Source organism: Sturnus vulgaris, chromosome 1 (genome assembly GCF_052056855.1).
Source record: "Sturnus vulgaris isolate bStuVul1 chromosome 1, bStuVul1.hap1, whole genome shotgun sequence".
Taxonomy (NCBI): Eukaryota; Metazoa; Chordata; class Aves; order Passeriformes; family Sturnidae; genus Sturnus; species Sturnus vulgaris.
In genome coordinates this window covers 17,345,813-17,366,026 of record NC_142243.1, presented here as the reverse complement: position 1 = coordinate 17,366,026, position 20,214 = coordinate 17,345,813, and the positions used below count along the sequence as shown (strand labels likewise).

Genomic DNA, 20,214 nt, shown 5'->3' with positions numbered 1-20,214 from the left:
CCTGGCAGGAGTTTCACCTGAGGATTTATGCTGTATAATGCCAGCAAATTGAACTGTGAATATAAAATTCCTTGCGCTAAAATGAAAATCTTGTTTTTATTGATGAGTGTGAGGTTATGTATAAGGAAAGCTTGGTACTATAGAAGGATAAATTTCTTTCTCAGATACTTTTTTTAAAAGTACCTTTTGATTTACCCACTTCCAATACAGAGCAAACTTGGTGTGTTTGAGATCTTCCATTAGGATTCATAAGGTAAACTTTTGATTTACCTAACTGAAGGACTGTAAGAGGCATCTCAGTACTGGAACTGGCACATTTATCAAGGCTGTACCACGTCATTGTTCTATGCTCTATTCCAATAGTCTGTTGAAAAGGAAAATTACATATGTGCTTTATTTTTTAAAGAGTGTGAGCTGGTTTTTCTCCTTTCATTATGGGCCTCGTCTGTGTTCCACATAGACTTTGGAACCAGATCATTGCTGTGTGTTTCAGAATATGTAACTTCCTATTACATTTACTTGCAGGTGTATTATATCTTCAGTATGGAGATGAAACAAAGCAGTTGAGGATGCCGAATGAAATCACAAGCACAGACACAATTCGTGCCCTTTTTGTAAGTGCCTTCCCCCAGCAGCTGACAATGAAAATGCTGGAATCACCCAGTGTCGCCATTTACATCAAGGATGAGAGCAGAAACATATACTATGAATTGTGTGATGTGAGGTAAGGCATGGAATTATTGCTGCTGGTTTCGTGGGGTTGGGGGTTTTTTGTGTTTTTTTTTTTGTTGTGCACTTACAGAATAGAAAGGAATGGGGTTGATAAGTATCTGACAGAGTTGCCTGACACATGAAGGCATGTTCAGTGGTATCTGAGTAATCCAGGAGGTCTGGTCTGACAATGCCTTCAGCTGTAGGTGCAATATCCATTGCACAAGCCACGGATGAATGGCATGCCTTGTTGAAATATTTGTATAATATACAAAGGTTCACATATTTAATATGTTTATTGAATTTTAACAGAGACAAAATCATTTAAAATACAGAATGCAGAATAAACATTTACAGAAAAGCTGGGTTGTTTCTTTGCTGGGAGTGCAAAGCCTGATCTCGTGAGCCTGAAGTAACAAACATGAATGGCACTGATGTCCTCACAACAGTGCCAGCTGAACCATCCAACACAGCCAGAGTTCTGTGGCACTGGTGACCACTGCTGCAGCCCCACCACCCTCCTGTTATATGTCAGGATGCAGCAACTGATGCAGTCACTTCCCTTCACTAATTCAGAGCTTGATCAATAAATGGTTCACCTTTCTATCCTTTATTTTGTGGAGGTGCAGCTTCTTAATTAACCAGGTTTCTTCAGCAGAAGTTCCAGGGTCTCAGGGTCCCTATAAAGTCCCAAATCAAGCTAAATAAAGCTCTCAGATACACCTCAGACATGTTACACTTTATAAATAAACTGTGATAAAAATGAGGAGCATAAGAAAATGAAGGAGAAAGCAGAAAAGCTGTTTGCTCTCTGCTAGTCTGCCACTAATGCAGGAAAATTCTGTGATGCAAGAGAAGTGTACTGCCCACTGCTGCCTTGTTTCTTCTGGAGATCCTGTGGCTATGGTGTTCTTCCTTATCATGCTGTAGTTAAAAGAGCAAGTTGGAGCTTTTATAGCCCTTTCACATCCAATTCCCCCATTCCTGTTCTTAATCCTTGAACAGCACCATGCTCCATTTTCTCACCTGTCTCGCTTTCCTCAGGCTGTCTGTCCAGTGTCTCATCATTAGCTAGTCTCTTAGATTTCAGTTTCTTTTAATCTTACTTGCTTTGCAGACTTCCACACCCCTGTTTGGCCACTGTAATGCCTGTATGAAGACCCATCTGATTTTTTTCATCAAACATCATCATCTTTCAACGTGTACCCAAGTTTCTTATACATCAAACAGTTTATTCACAAGATCAGATGAACTGATTGAATTATGATAGGGGTTACTACATCTCTGTTGCCAAGTGCATTATTGCCAACCATCATCTAGCCCATTGGCTCCTTCTCTCTCCCTTTATCCCTCCATCTTCCCTTGAGTTTCAGACTAACAGTTTATGACTTCATGCCCTTGAGAATGCAGTTGTTGATTATCCCAATGCCACTCCTCCTTTTTTTCACTTGTTCCCATTGCAGGTATTGTTCCACTCTGCCAGCCTCAGGCCTGGCTCAACCCCAACATCTGCTTCCTCTGTTCCTATGCTTGTATTGTAGGGCATTTCTAGAGGAAATCCCACAACCCAGCTGACTTCCTCTGTAATAAAATTCCTTCCTTCAGTTCTACCAGCCTTCTCACTTAGGAAACCTCAGCAATACCAGGTTAATGGAGTCCATAACATGCATTACCAGCTGCATTTTCACCACCTTTGAATAATTTCCACCACCTTTGAATAATTTCCACAACCATTTCTCCATTTCTGTGCCTTACTCTTTACAAGATCTTGTCGTGTTGCCCTCAGAGAACAGATGAAGCATCCTTTTTCTCTCCTTTGTTTGCCAAGTCTTCCTTCAATCCTCTTTCTTTCCCTTAAACAAGGGAGTTTCAGTCAGGTCTTTAAACTCTCCATCTTCCTCAGAGGCTGCTCCATGTTCTTCTGTGCCTTGCATTAGGCTGTCACTCCTTCTCTTCCTTTTCCTTTTCCTTTTCCTTTTCCTTTTCCTTTTCCTTTTCCTTTTCCTTTTCCTTTTCCTTTTCCTTTTCCTTTTCCTTTTCCTTTTCCTTTTCCTTTTCCTTTTCCTTTTCCTTTTCCTTTTCCTTTTCCTTTTCCTTTTCCTCTAATTTTTCCTCTTCTTCTTTTTTTCTTCTTTCCCTTTTCCCTCCTTTTTCCTTCTTTATCTTCTTCTTCTCTGTCTTTTTATTTTTTGTCTTCTTTTTCCTCTTCTTTTTCTTCTCCTTTTTTGTTTTTTTTTTCCTTCTTATTTTTCTCTTTTTCTTTTTCTCCCTTATTTTTATTTTTTTTTTTTATCACTGGGGACAAAGCCCTGTCTTTCTACTTATATCCAGTCTTTTTCTTAAAGTGGTTCAGGGTTCTGCATCTAGTGTAGGCTTCAGATTTTTGCTCCAGAACATCCATATTCTACAGCCTTTCATTTCCCATCACACAGAGAAAAAACACTCGTGTAATTCTTCAATTTTTTAATAGCAACTGCTGTAATTGTCTTTTCTTGGCAGTTGGCACAGGTAATAGATAATCTTGCTTGCTCTTACCTATTCAAATGAAGCAACAATGATCATTCTCCTAGTTTGACAAGCAGACTGTTCTGCATGCATTTATTTTTCACTTTCCTCTGACTGTATCTTCTCCATCTCATTAAGCCACTTGTCTTCATTATGAGGGCTCCTCCAAGCCCACTTCAATGCTACTTTTCATTTCTTGTTGAGTACCAAGTACCATCTGCTTCCACTTGGTGAATAATGCCAGTTTGGATTCCATGTCTTTAATTTTCAAACAGGTGCCTTCCCTCTCTCAGGCAGCCCTCTAACGTGCTTGGAAGGTGTCCTCCACAGACATCTGCAAAACCACTGCCTTGGTCTCCTTCCCACTCTCTCTGTTGCACTGCCTACTCAGAGCATGCCCCTGGTTCCAGGATTTGTTTAGTCTCCTCTGGATGGAGAGACTATGATCTTCTGAGTTCTTTTTGTTCCCTTATCTTCCTGCAGCTATCCTATTGTCTTTTGTAACATCTCTTCACCTTGTAAGTTGGGGAAGAGTTGTCTTCCTGGGGTGTTTACACAGCACACACAGATCAGTGAGGCCTTTGAACATGCCAAGAGCATCTGGGAGCTACCATAATGCAAATTATAGTAATAATAAAAGTACAGTAATATATACCTTTTATCAGTAATGTTTATCTCAGAATAGCAACATGAGGTGAAATATATTCATATCAGAGATCAAATGCCTAGTGTTTTGGTGCTTTGCCTTGCAGCAATGTTTTACTGTAAAGTGTCATGTTTCTACAAGAAATATTTATGGAAAATGCCTTTTAAAAAACTCCAGTTTTTGAGTTACCATCTCATAGCCATCAGACTGCAAAGACAACAGATGAAGTGGATTTAAAGGAATAATATGGCATTTCTGGAACAGAAGATGAGAGAGCTTGCTTTGTATCAAGACAGTGGTAACTGAGACTCCCAGTGCAGGGCTCAAAGCAAAAGGGTCACATTTGCAAGATGGAAAACAGTTTATGTTACTGTAAATAATTGAAGATCTTGAACTTGCCTCAAGGTAGCTATTTTCCTATGCAGTCTACAAGTAAACACTCATAAATACTAAACTTCTCATCAGCCCTCCAGTTCTTAAACACAAGACACTGATCTGTCTCTTGAGCTGCGGGGTTTCTTTAATAACTACTTGACATCTACAACAGCAACACAAGTTCTGACTAGCTCCCCATTCAAAGCAATCACTGGTTGTAATATGACATTGTAAGAAAGAAATTGGACCTGCCCAACAATCCTTCCCTTCATTTTTAAATTATAATCCAAGTGATTAAGATCAGCTCACTAGACTTGTAGCTGCACCTGGAGGAAAGGAATTCAGTCACATGTGTAAGTAAATTCTCTAGAGATCACTACAGAGAAATGAAAAGAATCACAGCTTCGAAAGGATGTAAATGAGCATAGATTGGAGGCTTTGCTACTGATTAAATCTGAACCAGAAATCAGCAGAGCTCAGGGCAAGTGTCAAAGCCATAAAATTATTGGAAGGTAGGTCTTGAAACAAAATTAAAAACTGTAATCTCTTTCCTAAATGTAGTAGTTAAAAAATTAACTAGTCAAAGACAAAGTGCAGAGTCTGAATAAAACAAAAGTATTTTTGTAGGGTTTTTCATCTAAACTGTTTCTGTGTAAGCTTTCATCAAAATTGTTACTAATTATTTTCTGCAATACTTTTTCCCTTTGAAAAACTGCCTTTATTATAGATAACGTTTAGACGAAGAATTTATCTACCACTGAATTTTTAGCTTTTGTGGATTTTTTTTCAGCTTTGTGAACAAGCTGATAATTAAAATTTCCTCAAGAATAATTACAGTTAGAAAGACTGCTTTTCTTTTGATATTCTTGCTTCTTAGAATAGCAAAAATTTATGTGGGCTGAATGCACAATAAGACATGTAAATATTAACTAAATCCTTTTTGAGTGCTGTGTAAATGTTGAAGTTCTATTGTCTTCAAAGTGTTTTCACTCTATGGCAGGATCTTGAAAGAAACTTAACACTATCTAATTTTTAAGGGTGTGGAGTTCTAGTGAAAGAGTGATACTTCCCATGGGAAAGAGAATCAAAGTAGGCTTTTGTTTGTTTGTGTGTGTCTTAGTTATGGCGTTTACATTTTTGTTATAGATCGACTGCAGACCTACTATGTTTGTCTGTTACCTGAAACTTTCAGGCAACGAAGTAAATAAAACTGCTTTCATCTGTTGTCATTGCTGATTCTTTAATTCCAGGAATATTCAAGACCGATCTTTCCTTAAAGTTTACAACAAAGACCCTGCACATGCATTTAATCACACTTCCAGAGCAGTAAATGGAGATATAAGGGTAAGTACTAATGCTGCATTTATATTCTTTTTTCCTTCAGCTTTTCTGCTAAATGTTTAAACTCTGATATGTAATATGTACATAGAAATTCAGAAAATCAGGGGTGTACAGAAAAGGGAATAAATAATGCTTGTTGTAATGTGGTTTAAGTGCTTTTATTTTTCCAATTATTTGCCCTGGGCATTAACTATTTTTTTGATCTTGTTTAAATGCAGAAAAGCGTGTGAAGCAAAACATAGCCTTTAATTATGTATTTTGTGACACAGACAGTACTCAGAGTTTTTACAGCTTCCTATTCTGTGTTTCCAAACCCTTTACAGTGAAGTATGGCAAGCAGAGTTTCAGCAGGGATTGGTTTCTAGTGGCTGAGCAGCTGTGCCTCACTTCAAGTCTACTGAAACTTTTTGGAAATGAGGGTTTTGGATAGGAAATTCTGATAAATAGCCATTGTGGTATAAATAGTTTTGTCTTTTTCTAAAATTTTCTACCTGCACTGAAAAAGGATAGATATATATGTATATAAAGGAGTATATTTGTATTTTCAGGTGAACATTTTATATTAGGAAACTAGAGAGAAGGCATTTGAAACATTAGGTTTCTCTCTCTCACTGTGTCTGTCCTTGGCAGCACTGCTGCCTCCCAGCCCGGTGCCCAGGGGGCAGGAGATGCAGCACTGGGGCCCCTCTTCCCCCGCGTTACCTGCGGCTGGTGCTGCAGTAGAGGGTGCTGGTGCTGAGATTACACAACCTCATCTCCTCGCCACCCATCCTAGGTCTGTCCACAGGAAACATACAACCTGTTTCACTCCATGGGGCCAGAAGAGAATGCCACCACTGTCCTACCTGCTTTGTGGCTTTTTGTGCGTCCCAGAGCTGATTCAACGGTGCAGAAAATTTCCTGTGATTTCCTTAACTGTGCATTTGCTTCTTGGTTTCATTACCAATTCTGAGCATGTCTCACTGCTTTATTACTAATATTTTGTGTAAGTACTTCTTGTGTTTCAACAGTTTAAGGCCACAATATTTTAGAGAGATTGAAATAGTTTATTAACAGGCACTATTATCAACCACCTCTAATTTATGCACTTCAATTATGAAATGGTCCTTTGGATAGGTCAGAAATCTAATTACTTGATTTTTCACACTGCTGCACACACAACATGAGAAAGGAAATGGATGTACTTCAAAGGGAAGATGTGATAGTTTTTTGTGTATTCTGTAACATCCTGAAATTCTTCTGTTCTAGTTTTATTCCTGTGGCAGTAACTGGATGTATCCCATACATCTCATTCATATTCAAAGGCATGACATACTGGCACTGTGCATTTTGACATTAATGCTTGTAAACTGTGGCTTTATAAAGTTAAGTTATACTGTTCTTGTTCCGTGTACAGTGGCTGCTGAAGGTATATACTATGGCTTTATTTGTGTGTTCTAGGCCTGTTTGAAGGTACAATTGTAGTTAACTACATATATTTGAAAGTAAAAATTACTTGTTTGGCCCTCTTCCAGGCATTTGCTGCCTAGCAGAGTTGTTTTGAATACAGGTGCTGCCTCTGTGCAAAAACTGCAATTACTTGAATTGCTTATTTTGAACTCCTATGTTGTACAACAGATATGCACACTCAAAATCTCCTGATTATATCTGAGTTTGCACCTTGTGGCCATGACTGAAAAATAATGGTGACACAGTGATGACCTTTGCAGAGGTGGTGTTTTCGTGGCAGAATACTGTGTTTTACTTTACAGAAATGCAATGACACAATTTTGAAATTCTGTGTATCCAGCAAAAGAGCTATTTTCTCATTTGGGAAAATTGCATTGGCAGATTTGTTGTCTTTCTGGTCTGAGAGGTGAAGTCAGAGCCAAGATGTACACAGGGGCTTTGTGGAGAAACATGCTAAAAGTCTTCTCTTTGATCTGTGTGAACTTCTGCACATCAAAGTTATGAGCATTGAAACAAGTGATTTCTTGAGCTCAGAAATACTGAAGCCTGTTTTTCTAAGGATGTGTGTCTTTTGGTTGGGTTCTTCCTTATGCAGCAATACTCAGGTCATTACTGAGGCTTTTCCCAAAGTAGTAACACTCTCCAGTGTTCATCCTCTAGAGTCTAAAAAGCTGGACCCCACACTGCAACTGTTCCTCTCTTTGGCAGAAGTACAGTAGGAACTTCTGTCAAATCACTAATGTGGCAAAATTTATAGGGCCATAGTAATCTTATGGTTTCTACTCATTGGCTAAATCTGGTTGAAATTTGCCTGGGGATTTACAGGTTATTAGTTCAGTAGAAAAAAAAACACCAATAGCTAGATGGACTATTTATCCCTCTTTCCTTAGCAAACCAGAGTAAAGGAGGGGGAAATGTGAGGGTTCTAAGTGAAAAACATGTACATTTTATATACTGCTATTGGAGAGTAACCATAAGATTGTAGAAGAACCTTTGCTTCTAATCTCTCCTTTTACATTTGCATATCTTTGCATTAGGCAAATTGATGTTCATCAATTTCATGTGATATATGAGTGCTAAATTCACTGCAGTGAGAAGGAGGGAGCATGTGCTTGGCATCATGTTTAACTGTTTCAAAATACCTACTGAAAAGCAGCTGTTTGTCAGATCATTGAAAAACAGTGTTTAGAATATCATGAATTCGTCATTATAAGCATATTTTTCCATGGTTATACTCTGAGTATGGTTGTATCTCCTGTCATCTGTGAGTTAAAGCTTTATTTTCTTGATGATTGGGAAAGTTTTCCCTTTACAGATTTTTCTACTGTTTGTCTTCTTGTCTCTTTGGAATGTATACCCCCACGTTTGATGACATTCAGGCTTCTATTCGTGTGCTTTGTAATAATTTCCATGTATGTGGCTTAAAATAATCTAAGAAAATAATGTTAGCTGCCAGGTTGAACACCTGTTTTAACTACCAAACAGATGTGAGACCTGTATATGAATTGGCAGTAACACTTAAAGTATTAAGTATTACCCACATGGACAAGAAGACTCAAAATGTCCAAGAGGAATGTGGGATCTGTAACTTTCAGATCTTCTATTGAACCATTCAGTTTTTGTGTCCATTAATTCTGATTTTCCTGCTCTTCTTTGCTTCTTGCTTTTTCTCTGAGTGGGTTGTGTTTGAGAAAAGGGAATTGGCTGAGGGTCCAAGCAAGTTCTAAAGATAAGTTTTTCTTGAAATCCTTCTGAGTGCCTCACTTGCTTACTGGTATTGGCCCTTTCCATCTCCAGGAGCCTGGTCTGTTTGACAGGTCTGCCAAGCAGGAAGTAGCCACATAGTGCTGTCTCACTGAATATTTGTGCTTGTGTTCTTCCTTTTTTATTTTTCCTTTCCCAAAATGTAAATCTGCAACAGGCTATTGAGCTGAAGTGATTCCCCCACTGAATGTGCATAGCAAATTTTCTGTCCTCATTCTCTACGCCCTCCTTTTCTGGAGTGGCTAAAGGCTAAAGAAATTTAAATTACAATCTCCCCCTTCTGTTATAGAAGCTAGTCAGTGTTTCTGGTGGCACACCTGGATACTTACAATGTTGGCTTATGTAGTGGTTTGTTTTGGGCTTCACCTACCAGCCAATTTTGAGAACTGGGAGGGAGTTTTTATTTCATAAGAAACTAGTGGTTACTTTGCTTTTTCCTTGGAAGTCGTCTTCTTCCCATACACCTGCCTTAAAATCTGTGGGATACACTCTATTTTGAAGTGTCCTAGACGCTACTTGGTTTTACTTAGTTCTCTGATTTGCATAAGATCTCTGCTGGGTGAGGTCAGAATATCCAAAGAATGCTTGTTGTGGCTGTTGTATTGAGGTATGCTTTGAGGTGTTTTGGATTTTTTTTTTTTTTTTTTTTTTTGAGGCTTTTTCTCCAAGAAAGAATAATTAGGGCAAGTTGAGTCAGAGCTGAGTTGGAGCAGTGCAGGGTATCTAGAAACTCCACATTTTATGGGAGTTAGAGTGGCAAAAAGATGATAATGTTCCTGACAGTAATGGAGGTTTTGGCTGCCAGGGTGAGAGGAGAGGAATTAAAATGAGTTGTATAGGAAAATGAGGCAAATATTTGGTAAGTTGTGTAAACTTGTGCTGAATAGCATTTATTACTGAAATTGCACACCAACAGCTTTTCATTTTTCCCCTGACAGTGACTGGTTAGCAGGCTGCTTACATTTTAACTCTCCAGAGTTAGATACAATGTGTGAACTTAAAAATACCCTACAAGTACTAGAAACCCACCAACAACTGCCAAGAGTTTAAGGCTTCCAAGGAGGCTGAAATTCAGTGCTGCTTTGCAGAAAATATAGAGAAATAATAAAAGCAGAATAGCTTTTCTTAAGGTACCTGTAAACATACATCCAGCATCTTTAACTTCTTTTCATTGGATAGCTTATGATCTTAACATCAATAAACACAAAAGTTACAAATGCTGCCACGGTTCTATCATTACATTGCATACTGCAGCTAAAAAAAAATAAGAGCTCTTTGCATTACATAGACGTACTTGGAACAAAAGTATTTATTGGAAAATAATTCAAGCGATAAATTGGGTGAATGCATTTTAGTGCTAGGATGCCTATAGGACAGCATTTATAGAAGTTGCTGTGTGTTTACCTTACTGATCCTATTACTATAAAACTTTGTTTCCTTTTGGGAAGAACGAAAAAAAAAAAACAAAAGGAAAGGGCAATTGCTAATACCTCTATTATCTGATAGAGACCTTCCAAATGATACAAATCTCATGTCTCCTGCTGTTTTGCTGTCTGCTTTTTCTAATGCTCTTTTTGTCATTGAGAGGTTATGACAACATAAGCCATATTGTATTTATAAACATCACGTGTTTCCTTGATATGACTTGTGGTGTCTGCCAAACAGAACACATGGAAGAAACATTTCTCATTAGCTCAGCATTGGTTTTGGTTATGCTGATTTCCGGGACAGGAAAAATGCCTTCCTTACTCAGATTTAACTTTCATACAGTGGAAAGAAAGCCTCTGAGTGTCCCTGAAATCTCTTGAGCAGAGACGCTGCAGCTCTTTCAGGCCACATACTTTGTCTGATGGAAAGAGAAAAAGCAGTTTATTTTAAAGAGCAGATGTAATGGCACGTATTGCTGAAACTAATTCTGAATTAAAATACCTGCCAAAGTCATCTAGAAACAGAACTCACCAAGAGATGTAAGGTAAGATGATGCTTATAAATCATGAAGTCTAGCTATATAATTCCTTTTTTTTATTATTTTCCAAACTAAAATATATTTTCAGATAAACTGGGAATTTCAATCAGAACAATGAAAACTGTTCCTTCTTCCTTCAGCTGTGTGAGAAAATAAATATTTAATTGCTCTTTAAATCACCAACTTCTACTCTTAGATTTTGTCTATTTTCAAACTTACATATTGAACATGAACAGTTATTTTCCAACTTGCTGTTACAAGTCTTGCTGAAATCTAAAATTTAAAATTTATAACAGAAGTCTCTGATGTTCTGTATTTTCTTTTTGCTGATATGGATTTTACTACTTTTGCTTTGAGTGGGTTTTCAGTAGTTACCAATAATTTATGCAACTACAGACCTGCAGATACCAAGAAGTACCTGCATCAAATCAGTCTGTGATGAAAGACTGTAAATGTACGTGTTCTCTTTCATTCATGTGTCCTTTGATATACTGTACCTACTGCTGTGCAAAGCCTAAATTAGTGAGAAAAGGATATAATTATAAGGAAAAAAATATTATTTTTATTTTAGCAACACATAATACAGTATATTAATCTCAAATATTTTCTAGTCCAAAGCTGTTTTGTTTAAAGATACAGATCCTGTGTAACAGTTGGATGGATACTGCACTGTGGCTTTTTTTAATACAATGCCTTTTTGCTTTGGTGTATTTTATTTGTTTCACAACCATTAGGAATAGTATTATATGTATGTATAGGGAATATATGTATGCATAAGGAATATAACCTTGTAGATACCATTACTATACCAACATTTTAAAGGATACTTTTTAGCGTCTCTTTAATTTCCAGATAATGAAGGTGGATTTTAATTTTATGTGAAACTGCCTTTGAAAGAAAGTGTCATGTTCTTGATATAAAACCACCGAAGGAACACAAGCTTGCCACACCCATGCAATAATCTCCCAGTTAGTCTGAGAGCAGTGTCATATGGTACATATCACAAACCAGTTACCTGGAAACTTCCAGAGAGTGGAATTTTTAGGGAGAGGGTTCTTTATTTCCCACTAACAGGCTTGTATTCAAGCTGGTCTGCCTTTCACGTTGAGGTTTGCTGAGAGCTGATGAAGTTGCCCACAGACAAATATTACCTCTTTTGTGTGAAGATCTTTCCAGCCCTTCATTAAAACTAGAAATTTTATCTCTCAAACATCTGAGGTTCTGAGGCAAAAAATTTGCTGCCTTCAGTGAGAGCTTGCCCTGAATAAAAACATAAGGATTGGATTTGAGTCCCATTTTTTATTGTCTACTAGTTTCTGGTTTTATTCTTACTCCACCTCTTTTTACATAATGTTTCCTTGTGCCAATTCTTTAGAAGTTTTGCTCTTTTTTTTCCCCCTTGCTTTTAGTAGAACAGTTTGCACTAATTTGGCTGCTTACTTGAAATTCCTTAGTTGACAGAGTCAAACGTTGCTGGAGCTCCCTGAACACATTGATAGATGATAAAAATGCTGATGGCTGTGACCTCCCTTAGGAGAGGAGGTCCTTCTATACCTCCTTTGTAAACCAGGTAGCTTATCTGAATTGCAGGAGTCACACAAGTCGAAGTCCAGTCAAGTTTTATGACTTCCAGGTAGCTTTCAAATGAGCTGTGTACTCGACCAGGGGTTAAAAATCACTTTTTGAAAGTGGACATTTTGCTACCACAGTTCCCAGAACCATGTGAAGTTAGCAACAATATTTCTTCTTCAAAAAGGCCCTTCTTCATGTCACAGAGGACCTTACCTTTTCCAGGAAGTTTTTCACAAATCCAAAATGTGTTAGTTCATGATTGTGTCCCAGAATCTCTGCTTTCCACTGAGTCTTCACTTCAATATATTATTAGTCATTAGCCTTATGAATTCTAAAGAGAATTAATTCTGTCCCTATCTTCCTTTTAACAAAGAGGAATAAACCATTACCTGGTGTTTAAGAGATCACAGTTATACATCTGAAGATCTTGATTCTTCTCCATGTTGGATTGTACTTTTTCTAATAAGGGCTCTGGAAAACTAATCAGTCTTCTGAAAATATGAGCAGTAAAAATATCTTTCCTTGGATACAGGTTAAGATCTGGGGTTAAAAAAAGCCTCAGCTGGCAGAAGCAAGACAGTTGCATATATCAGCACGCAATAGGACTCCATGAGAAATGATGTGATGCTGAAATTATTTTTGTCTGAATATATGTCTTTCTTACATCATTGCAAATTTGAACTCCATGTGACTAAGTGAAAAGACTGAAAGGGTGTGTGGGTAAAGGGCTAGTCCCTGTATCACTTAATATTTACTATAGATAGCTTGACCTTTGGGTAAACTAGATTGTTTACTTCAGCCATGCTGACCAATATGGATATTTTTGGGATAGGAGGAAGTAAAAGCAAAAGAAAAAGTAAGATTCAAACAGTGTAGGAAGAAGTTTGTGATCTAAGCTTCTTAATTGATGCACTGATAGCACTTCTGTAATTTCAAAGGACATACAACTGCAAATGCTGTTCAGCCTTATGGCTGTGAGCTGTGGTGTGGCTTGGACACTTGCATTGCAAAACCCAATTGAATGTAAAATCCAATTGAATGTAAAAAATGACCATTTCTCTTGCCAATAGTGCTGACTCCAAAACTCAGCACAGCAACTTATTTTTTTCTGATTTTCTATGTCCTTATATGGAAAGAAACAGGTGTAAACATGCTGCTTATGTCTTTTGACTATCAGCTCTGTTTTATAATATTTCTATATTATTCACACTCTAACCCAGTTCGTATATTGTAATAGAAATTGTATTTTGACTCAGTTATTTGGTAATGTGAGACCAAGGGTTACACTTTCTTTTTGTTCTTTTAACTATATCAACTTGTTCAGTTTTAGTTGTCTTCAGTGCAATGAGAAGAGATACAAATATGGAACAAAAATAAGAGCTGAGTTATTACAGGGAGTCAGAAAGCCTGCATTTATTCTGATTTATGAGTGCAGTTACTAAAAGTATTTTTCTTTTAAATAGCAGAAATCTGATATACAGCATATTTAAACCAAATAAAAATGCTGATCTGTACCAGAACTGTACATCTTTGAAACTATTCCTTTTTTGGGAAAAAAAAGAGATGACCCCATCAGTTCTGTGGTGCCCTAAGGAAATGCTGAAATTGAGATTGGTCTGAAGGGTTTGGCTCCCTGCATTGATGGTGGTTGTCTATGTTATGTACATGGTGTCCTTCATCTCTTCAAAGAGAATGGGGAGAGAGGAGGAAATGCTTTCTGCATTTTCATGAATTACATGACTCTATTTGTTCTCAGAAAATTCTACCATAAAAAGCATCAGCGGAAAATCAGAAGAAAGAAGTAGTTGGTTTGAAAGCAAAGGCAACAATTGATTTGAATGCAGCACTAGTTATGAGGGTTGTCATAATGTTAACTTTAGAAAAATAGATCAGTAACAGCTTTTATACATTCAGTCCAAACAATCTGAATGGCTTATGGGATGGGTGGGCCATGCTATACTGATGAGATAAATGTGGATATTGGCAAACCAATGATGTAATTATGTAAATCCGACCTTTTTAGGATTGAAATGTGTTATGTTTTAGTGTGTTTATATTTTTGTCATTTGTGATAACACCCTGAAAAATCTTGGCTGTAATGCCAAGAGGTTTCTTAGTGCACTCACTGTTCTGTCTGCATAGTACATGAAGGAAGCATAGGAAAATAAAACATGAGAAATTTATTAACTTCTCTATGCTTAATTGGATAATCTAAACATTTTTTTTTTAAACTCTCACATTTCATTTGTTCATAGGAAATTAAATGCACAAATAGGCAGAAATGAGTGCCTGTTAACTGATCTGGGTGTTTGTCTTGCCAGTCAGGAGTAAAGCAATGCAGACTGGTAGCAGGGAGATAGCCCAAATGATGAAATGCTGCTGGGGAAATAAACTTCCACACAGAGGCACTGTGATTTCAGACAGGCCAATGCAAAATGTGCTGCATCTCATCCATCTTTTTGCTCGCTTTGCCTAAGCTAAAGTGTGGCTAGACTGGAAGCTCTCATGGGATGGCTCTGGGTCAGGCTCCAAGTGGCTTTATGCTCCATTCCCTTCCAAGCAGAGTTCAGCCAGTGTGTTGTCAAGGTTTTCTCGTGGACTGTTAATCTGTGACAGCAGGTTCAGTACAGGTACAACCAGACTAACACAGAACCCATTCCTTGAGCTGTATTTAGGATGAGACATGTAAGCTCACCATTTTATGGGAAGAAGTGTGATACTGCTTTCCACTTATTTTTTTGTTTGCTTCTTGTTTTATGCCTGGAAAAAAAAAAAAAAAAAAGGTTACCTCAGTTTAGGAGTGGGAAAGGCCATTGAACGTTATGCTGGATAAAGAACTCTTGATGTGCAGATGTTCTTGGGGTTATAAACCTGTGTGGTCAGGGGATTGTTAACACGCTGGAATTGATATGGGAAGAAGTTTTCTGAGAAGTAAGGGCTGTGTGCACATGTGCATGTACACACACATGACATGTCTCATCACTTGTCAGAGCTTGGTGATGGTTTCATCAAACCAGAACTTCTGTAGTCCCCCAGTAACAAGCAGACATGTGCAGAGGGCAGCAGCCAGCTCAGCATTATCTCTCAGCACACAGTCCCACTGCATGGGGGGTCTCAGACATGCTGCATTAAGGGCTCACTTGTAGAAAGCTGTTATTGCTTGCACTGTCTGAGGGAGATGAAGCTGTTTGGAACCTTAACTACATCTTCAGTGGTAATGGCTGAACTAAGTGCTGGGTTTCAAAAGCCTTTTATAGCTTTAAAGTGCATCTCAAATATCTTCGTTTTAATATGAGAGTGGATTGCAAAGGAAAGTGATGGTCTTATCTTCTTTGCCCATGTCCTCAAGCATTTTTGGGTCACTCCAGCTGGCATTTACCTGAAGTGCTCTGCTCACTTCTTTCCTAAAAACCATCCTCATGTTCTGACCTCATACACCAAAAAATCCACAAAGCATCAGAATATTGAACAAAACAAAGTAAGTTTATGTTGGATGTTCTATTTTCTCATCCCTCTTCTCCTTCCTTTCTTGCTCTCTCCCTCTCCCTACCATGCCTACTATGCTAGGCTACAGCATTGTAATAACAAAAACTAATGCAAAATTTTCTAGTATTGAAGAAAATTTGCATTGGTTTGTTTTTCCATTTATTCTGTTTTGTTCTTTCTTTCATTCAATTTTTTGTTGACTTTTCCTTCATACACTACAGTCTTTTTTAACTCCTCTTTTTCTCAATTCCTCTCTGCCCATCTTAAGTCTCTTATTTTATTTTTCCTCTTTATGTATTATTCCTTTCTTGTTTCCCTATTAATTTTTCAGCACTTCATCTCCAATATTACTCTTTCATCTTTCACAGACTCCTATTTACTCTCCTTCATACTGTCTCATTCCCTTTTTGTTTTGTCTTTTTTCCTTTCTTCTGTAGTTCTACACTAAGAATTCCCTATTTCCTTTCCACATAATACTTCTTTATCTCCTGTCTCTCTTCCCTGTTTCAGGGAATCACAGTGTCATTTAGGTTGGAAAAGATCTTTAAGGTCATCAGTCCAAGTCATGAGTTAAATGTTAGTAAAATATCAGCAACATATGACTTGCTTCTTTTTATTAATATTTCTGCATTACCTGTGAACTAAGAAGGGAACATTTCATGCCACAAACACAGTTCTCTGCATTTAAAAAGTTATAAAGTCTAGGCATAAATAAGTGTGCTAATGGTAGGACAGAGAAAGAGGAAAATGCACGTGCTTCCATATTGCTCTGCTGAGAAATAATATTTATTGCCAGCTTCAGGAAAGAGATGCTTAGTGCTTAGTGCTTCAATAAAACAGGAACCACGGATCAAGTTGGATTCCCCTAGGCAGATCACAGCAATGTCCATTGTATGGACCAGCAAGCAGCAAATGGAATGAAGTTGTCATTGTCCTTTGTAGTTACAGGATCTCAGCTTTCTTAAAAAGAAGGAAAAAAAAAAAAGGAGGAAAAAAGTAGACTGAGAAAAAGAACAGAAAGCAAACTAAATGAAAAGACATATGGGCAGGCTCACTATAAAGAATTTTTTAAAATCTAATCCTTATAAAATCAATGTAGAAATTGCCACCCACTGCAGTCAGTGGTAAGAGGTTGGGAATGCAAAAGGGCAGCTTGTCCCACCCAGCTTTAGGGGAATGAGCTGACTCTGGAGGATGTCTGGCTGACTTTCTTTTAATGAAACATTCGGTGAGACAAATGCTTAATCCAGAGCAATTAATATTGCTTCTTGACTTTTTGAGAGGTGCTTAATGCATATATGTCTGTGATACGTGCTGTGATACTTTCCTATAGCTAGGAAAATATCCTTGCTTAAATCAGGGCAGAAACAAGGGGGAAGCATGAGGTTTGAATTACAGGGTAGAGAGACAGACTGCAGACCTGACGTAATAGTTCAGTTTTGCAGAACCTTCTTCATGCAGCTCCAGTGAGATTTGGCTATATTTGCTCTAGTAAACTTAAAAAAAAAAAAATTTGAGAGGCTTACAAAGTTTCCAGCAGAGGATTTCCCACTTTTATTTGTTTGCCTTTGGCTTTTCTAATCCCTAAAAATCAAAGATTTCAGATTATACTGATCTGCCATCACCAAAGAATAGGCCAAAAATATACTGCTTGTATGCAAAACATACATGTATGTGTGTAAACATAATGTTAATACACAGGTTACAAGACAACAGTTCTCTTGGGAGCTCAGATGCTCATCTGTGGGCTGGTTCAAAGGCTTTGTGCACAGGTTGGTCCACTCTGCCAGCTCCAGCTGCTCTAGTGAGAGTGCTGCTTTGCCAGCAGGGAAGCTGTGGAGCTGCCTGTCCCCTTTATAGTGGTGCATTCTAGCCAGTAGTAGTGTGCTCTGTGGTGTGAGAGGGCTTTTTGTTTGTTTGTTTGCATTTATGTTATAAGAACTAGGGAGTTTGGAATAATAATAAGAGAATTTTATGGTACTTGTGTTTACTCCAAGGCATATCTTGTTTCACTGCATGTCTTTGGAATCAGTAAACAGAGGGAGTACAAACAATATACATGTTTAGGAGAAGATAGTGTGGTCTGCATCTAATCTCAAATCCAGTATGTGTTAGGCAGCCAGAACTGTTCTGTTCCCTCCCTATTTGTTTATCTTGGCCTCTCAAATTCAAAGAGCTTCTGTAGATTTTCAGTCTTCAAGGCAACACCACACACATCCTTGTAAGTATAAACATGGGCAGTGGGCTGTAGAGGTAATGTGAAAAAGTCAAGGCCAATTTGAAAGAGTTTTTTGGGGTCATGGAGAGCCTAGTGGAGTGCAGTGGCAGCAGCACAGCCTGGCTGGATGCTGGTGTGTGTCACCTGGGTCACTTTGTGAAGGACAGCACCTTGGAGGCTGTGTTCTGCTCCCTTGTTTTTGCCATGGGGAAGCAACTAGGACTAGGATCAGGATGAGGTAAGAACATTTTTTTCTTCTCTGCTGTGTTTGGAGGCAAAGGTAAGCATCACTCTCTTTTCATAGAAGAAATTGACCTTGTCATGATGCCACCCTAAGCAGGGAGAAGAAAGATGCTGATGGCAGTTCCCCAGCTGCCTTAATGAATCTTGTGTATCAGAGCTAGCAGAGTTAGGAGATCCCGCAGACAACTCCACAGATTGGTCTTTGGCATCTCAAACTCTTGGTTTCTTGGATCAAAATTAGAAGCTGGGTGGGCAATAGGACTGTTGAGGTGGCGTGAGACCTTCCTTGGCAGAAAAACCCCTAAATCTCAAAACCCAAATCCACATCCAAAATCCTAACCCCAAACCCTCAAATACAGGAGAAAACATGCTTTCTTTGTAATTCAGCTCTAAAAGCTGTCATCAGAAAACTTTCCATTTGGATTCTGCTGGACTGAACTAACTTGTTGAATTTAAGCAAAACCCCATTGACTCCATCACAAACTTTGTTCTGGAGTGCAGAGAACAAAACCAAGTCTTGAGTAAGTGACCAGCAATCACCGTAAGTGCTTCCCTGTTTTCTGTCAAGGAAATAGTTGTTTACAGCACTATAAGGCATTAACTACTTAATTATTTCCATCCATTAAAATAGTATTAAAAGAATAGAAAGCAAAAGAGCCATTATCAGGAGCTGAAAGAACTTTGATCAGTAGTCAAGCCATAAGTTATGTCTAGGCCACATGTGCATTCCCCATAGTAGACTTCAAAATATTCCCTGGCTTTATAATTGTGTGTTCTACTGACGTTTAGTCTCTAATGTTTCTTCTGCTTCAAAATGAGGGAAACAAGCAGAAAATAAATTTATGTGATGAGCAAATTAATGGAAAGATCCAACAGACCAACATTGTTAATGATGTAGAAAAAAGGAAGGTGACTGGCATTACAGGTCTGTGGTGACTTGAGCCTGTCATTAATATAGACATTAACATTGGTTTTAAAGTCCTGAATTAACCTAAACTTCCAGGTTTGGTCTCAGTGAAGCACAGGGTGTTGTGTCTCTTAGGGGCATGTCCTTGGTTTACACAGGGGCTTGAACTGAGAAGGAGTTCTTCTTCTGTACAGTACTTTATAAACAAATATATGGCAACTAATTGTACATGGGATAATACATGGCAAGCTAGATAATGCTTGAGGGCTCTGATAAAGTAATTGAAATGGAAAGTGATGCTTGAATTGTTTGTATGCATTGTTGGAACCTACAAATTAAATTACAGCCTTGGTAATGATATAACTGTGCAATATTTATGACGTTGTGCCTGATATATTCTAAAATTAAAAACAGATTAATTCATCTAATGAAAAACTTTTTGTGTGCATCAGATGTACATGAATATAATGTCATATGTATAGAGAACTAGTTATATCCCTGTCTGATGTTCTGGGGTATACTTTGTCATGCTAGAGTACAATTACTGAAAATGTACAGCCTACCAGCTTACAATTCATTGCAGAGAAACTTAGCAAAATATAGTCATCTTTTTTATCCTGCATGTTAGCATAATATTTTCTCACTTCAGGTTTGTTAGCCTGTAAGGAAGAACATGAATAGAAGAATATTCTCTGCAACTGGTGAAAAGCACATGTGGCAATAAAGTGTTCTAGGATAATTTGCTTGGTTTTGTACTCTTGATGTTTCTGAGTCAGGTTGGTCCGCCAACCTAAGCAGCTTTTTAACTAGGTCAAGTATATACATCCATTCATTAAAAGGGGATGCTTGACTGGTTAGTTAAACCTGCCAAATATAAACCAGATGCTTGAATGGTAAATACTGCTTTACCCCTACACTGCAAGAAACAAGCCTTGACTGATTAAATTTGAAATAAAATAAATAGGTTTAACATTGTTGCTGTGCCATAATAATACTTTATTATAGTGCTAGTGCAAATATTTAATAAAAAT

At 37.9% G+C, this 20,214-nt stretch overlaps 1 protein-coding gene across 8 annotated transcripts in view; it reads left to right on the top strand.

The window, feature by feature from the left end:
* Positions 1-20,214, top strand: part of KIAA1217 (KIAA1217 ortholog) — a 334,572-nt gene that overhangs the window by 255,710 nt on the left and 58,648 nt on the right. For all 8 annotated transcript variants that reach the window (XM_088160506.1, XM_088160491.1, XM_088160497.1 and 5 more), the window contains 2 exons: positions 526-724; positions 5,488-5,581. In XM_088160506.1, coding sequence (XP_088016632.1) covers positions 526-724; positions 5,488-5,581 — 293 coding nt within the window. The remainder of the gene's footprint in view (positions 1-525; positions 725-5,487; positions 5,582-20,214) is intronic.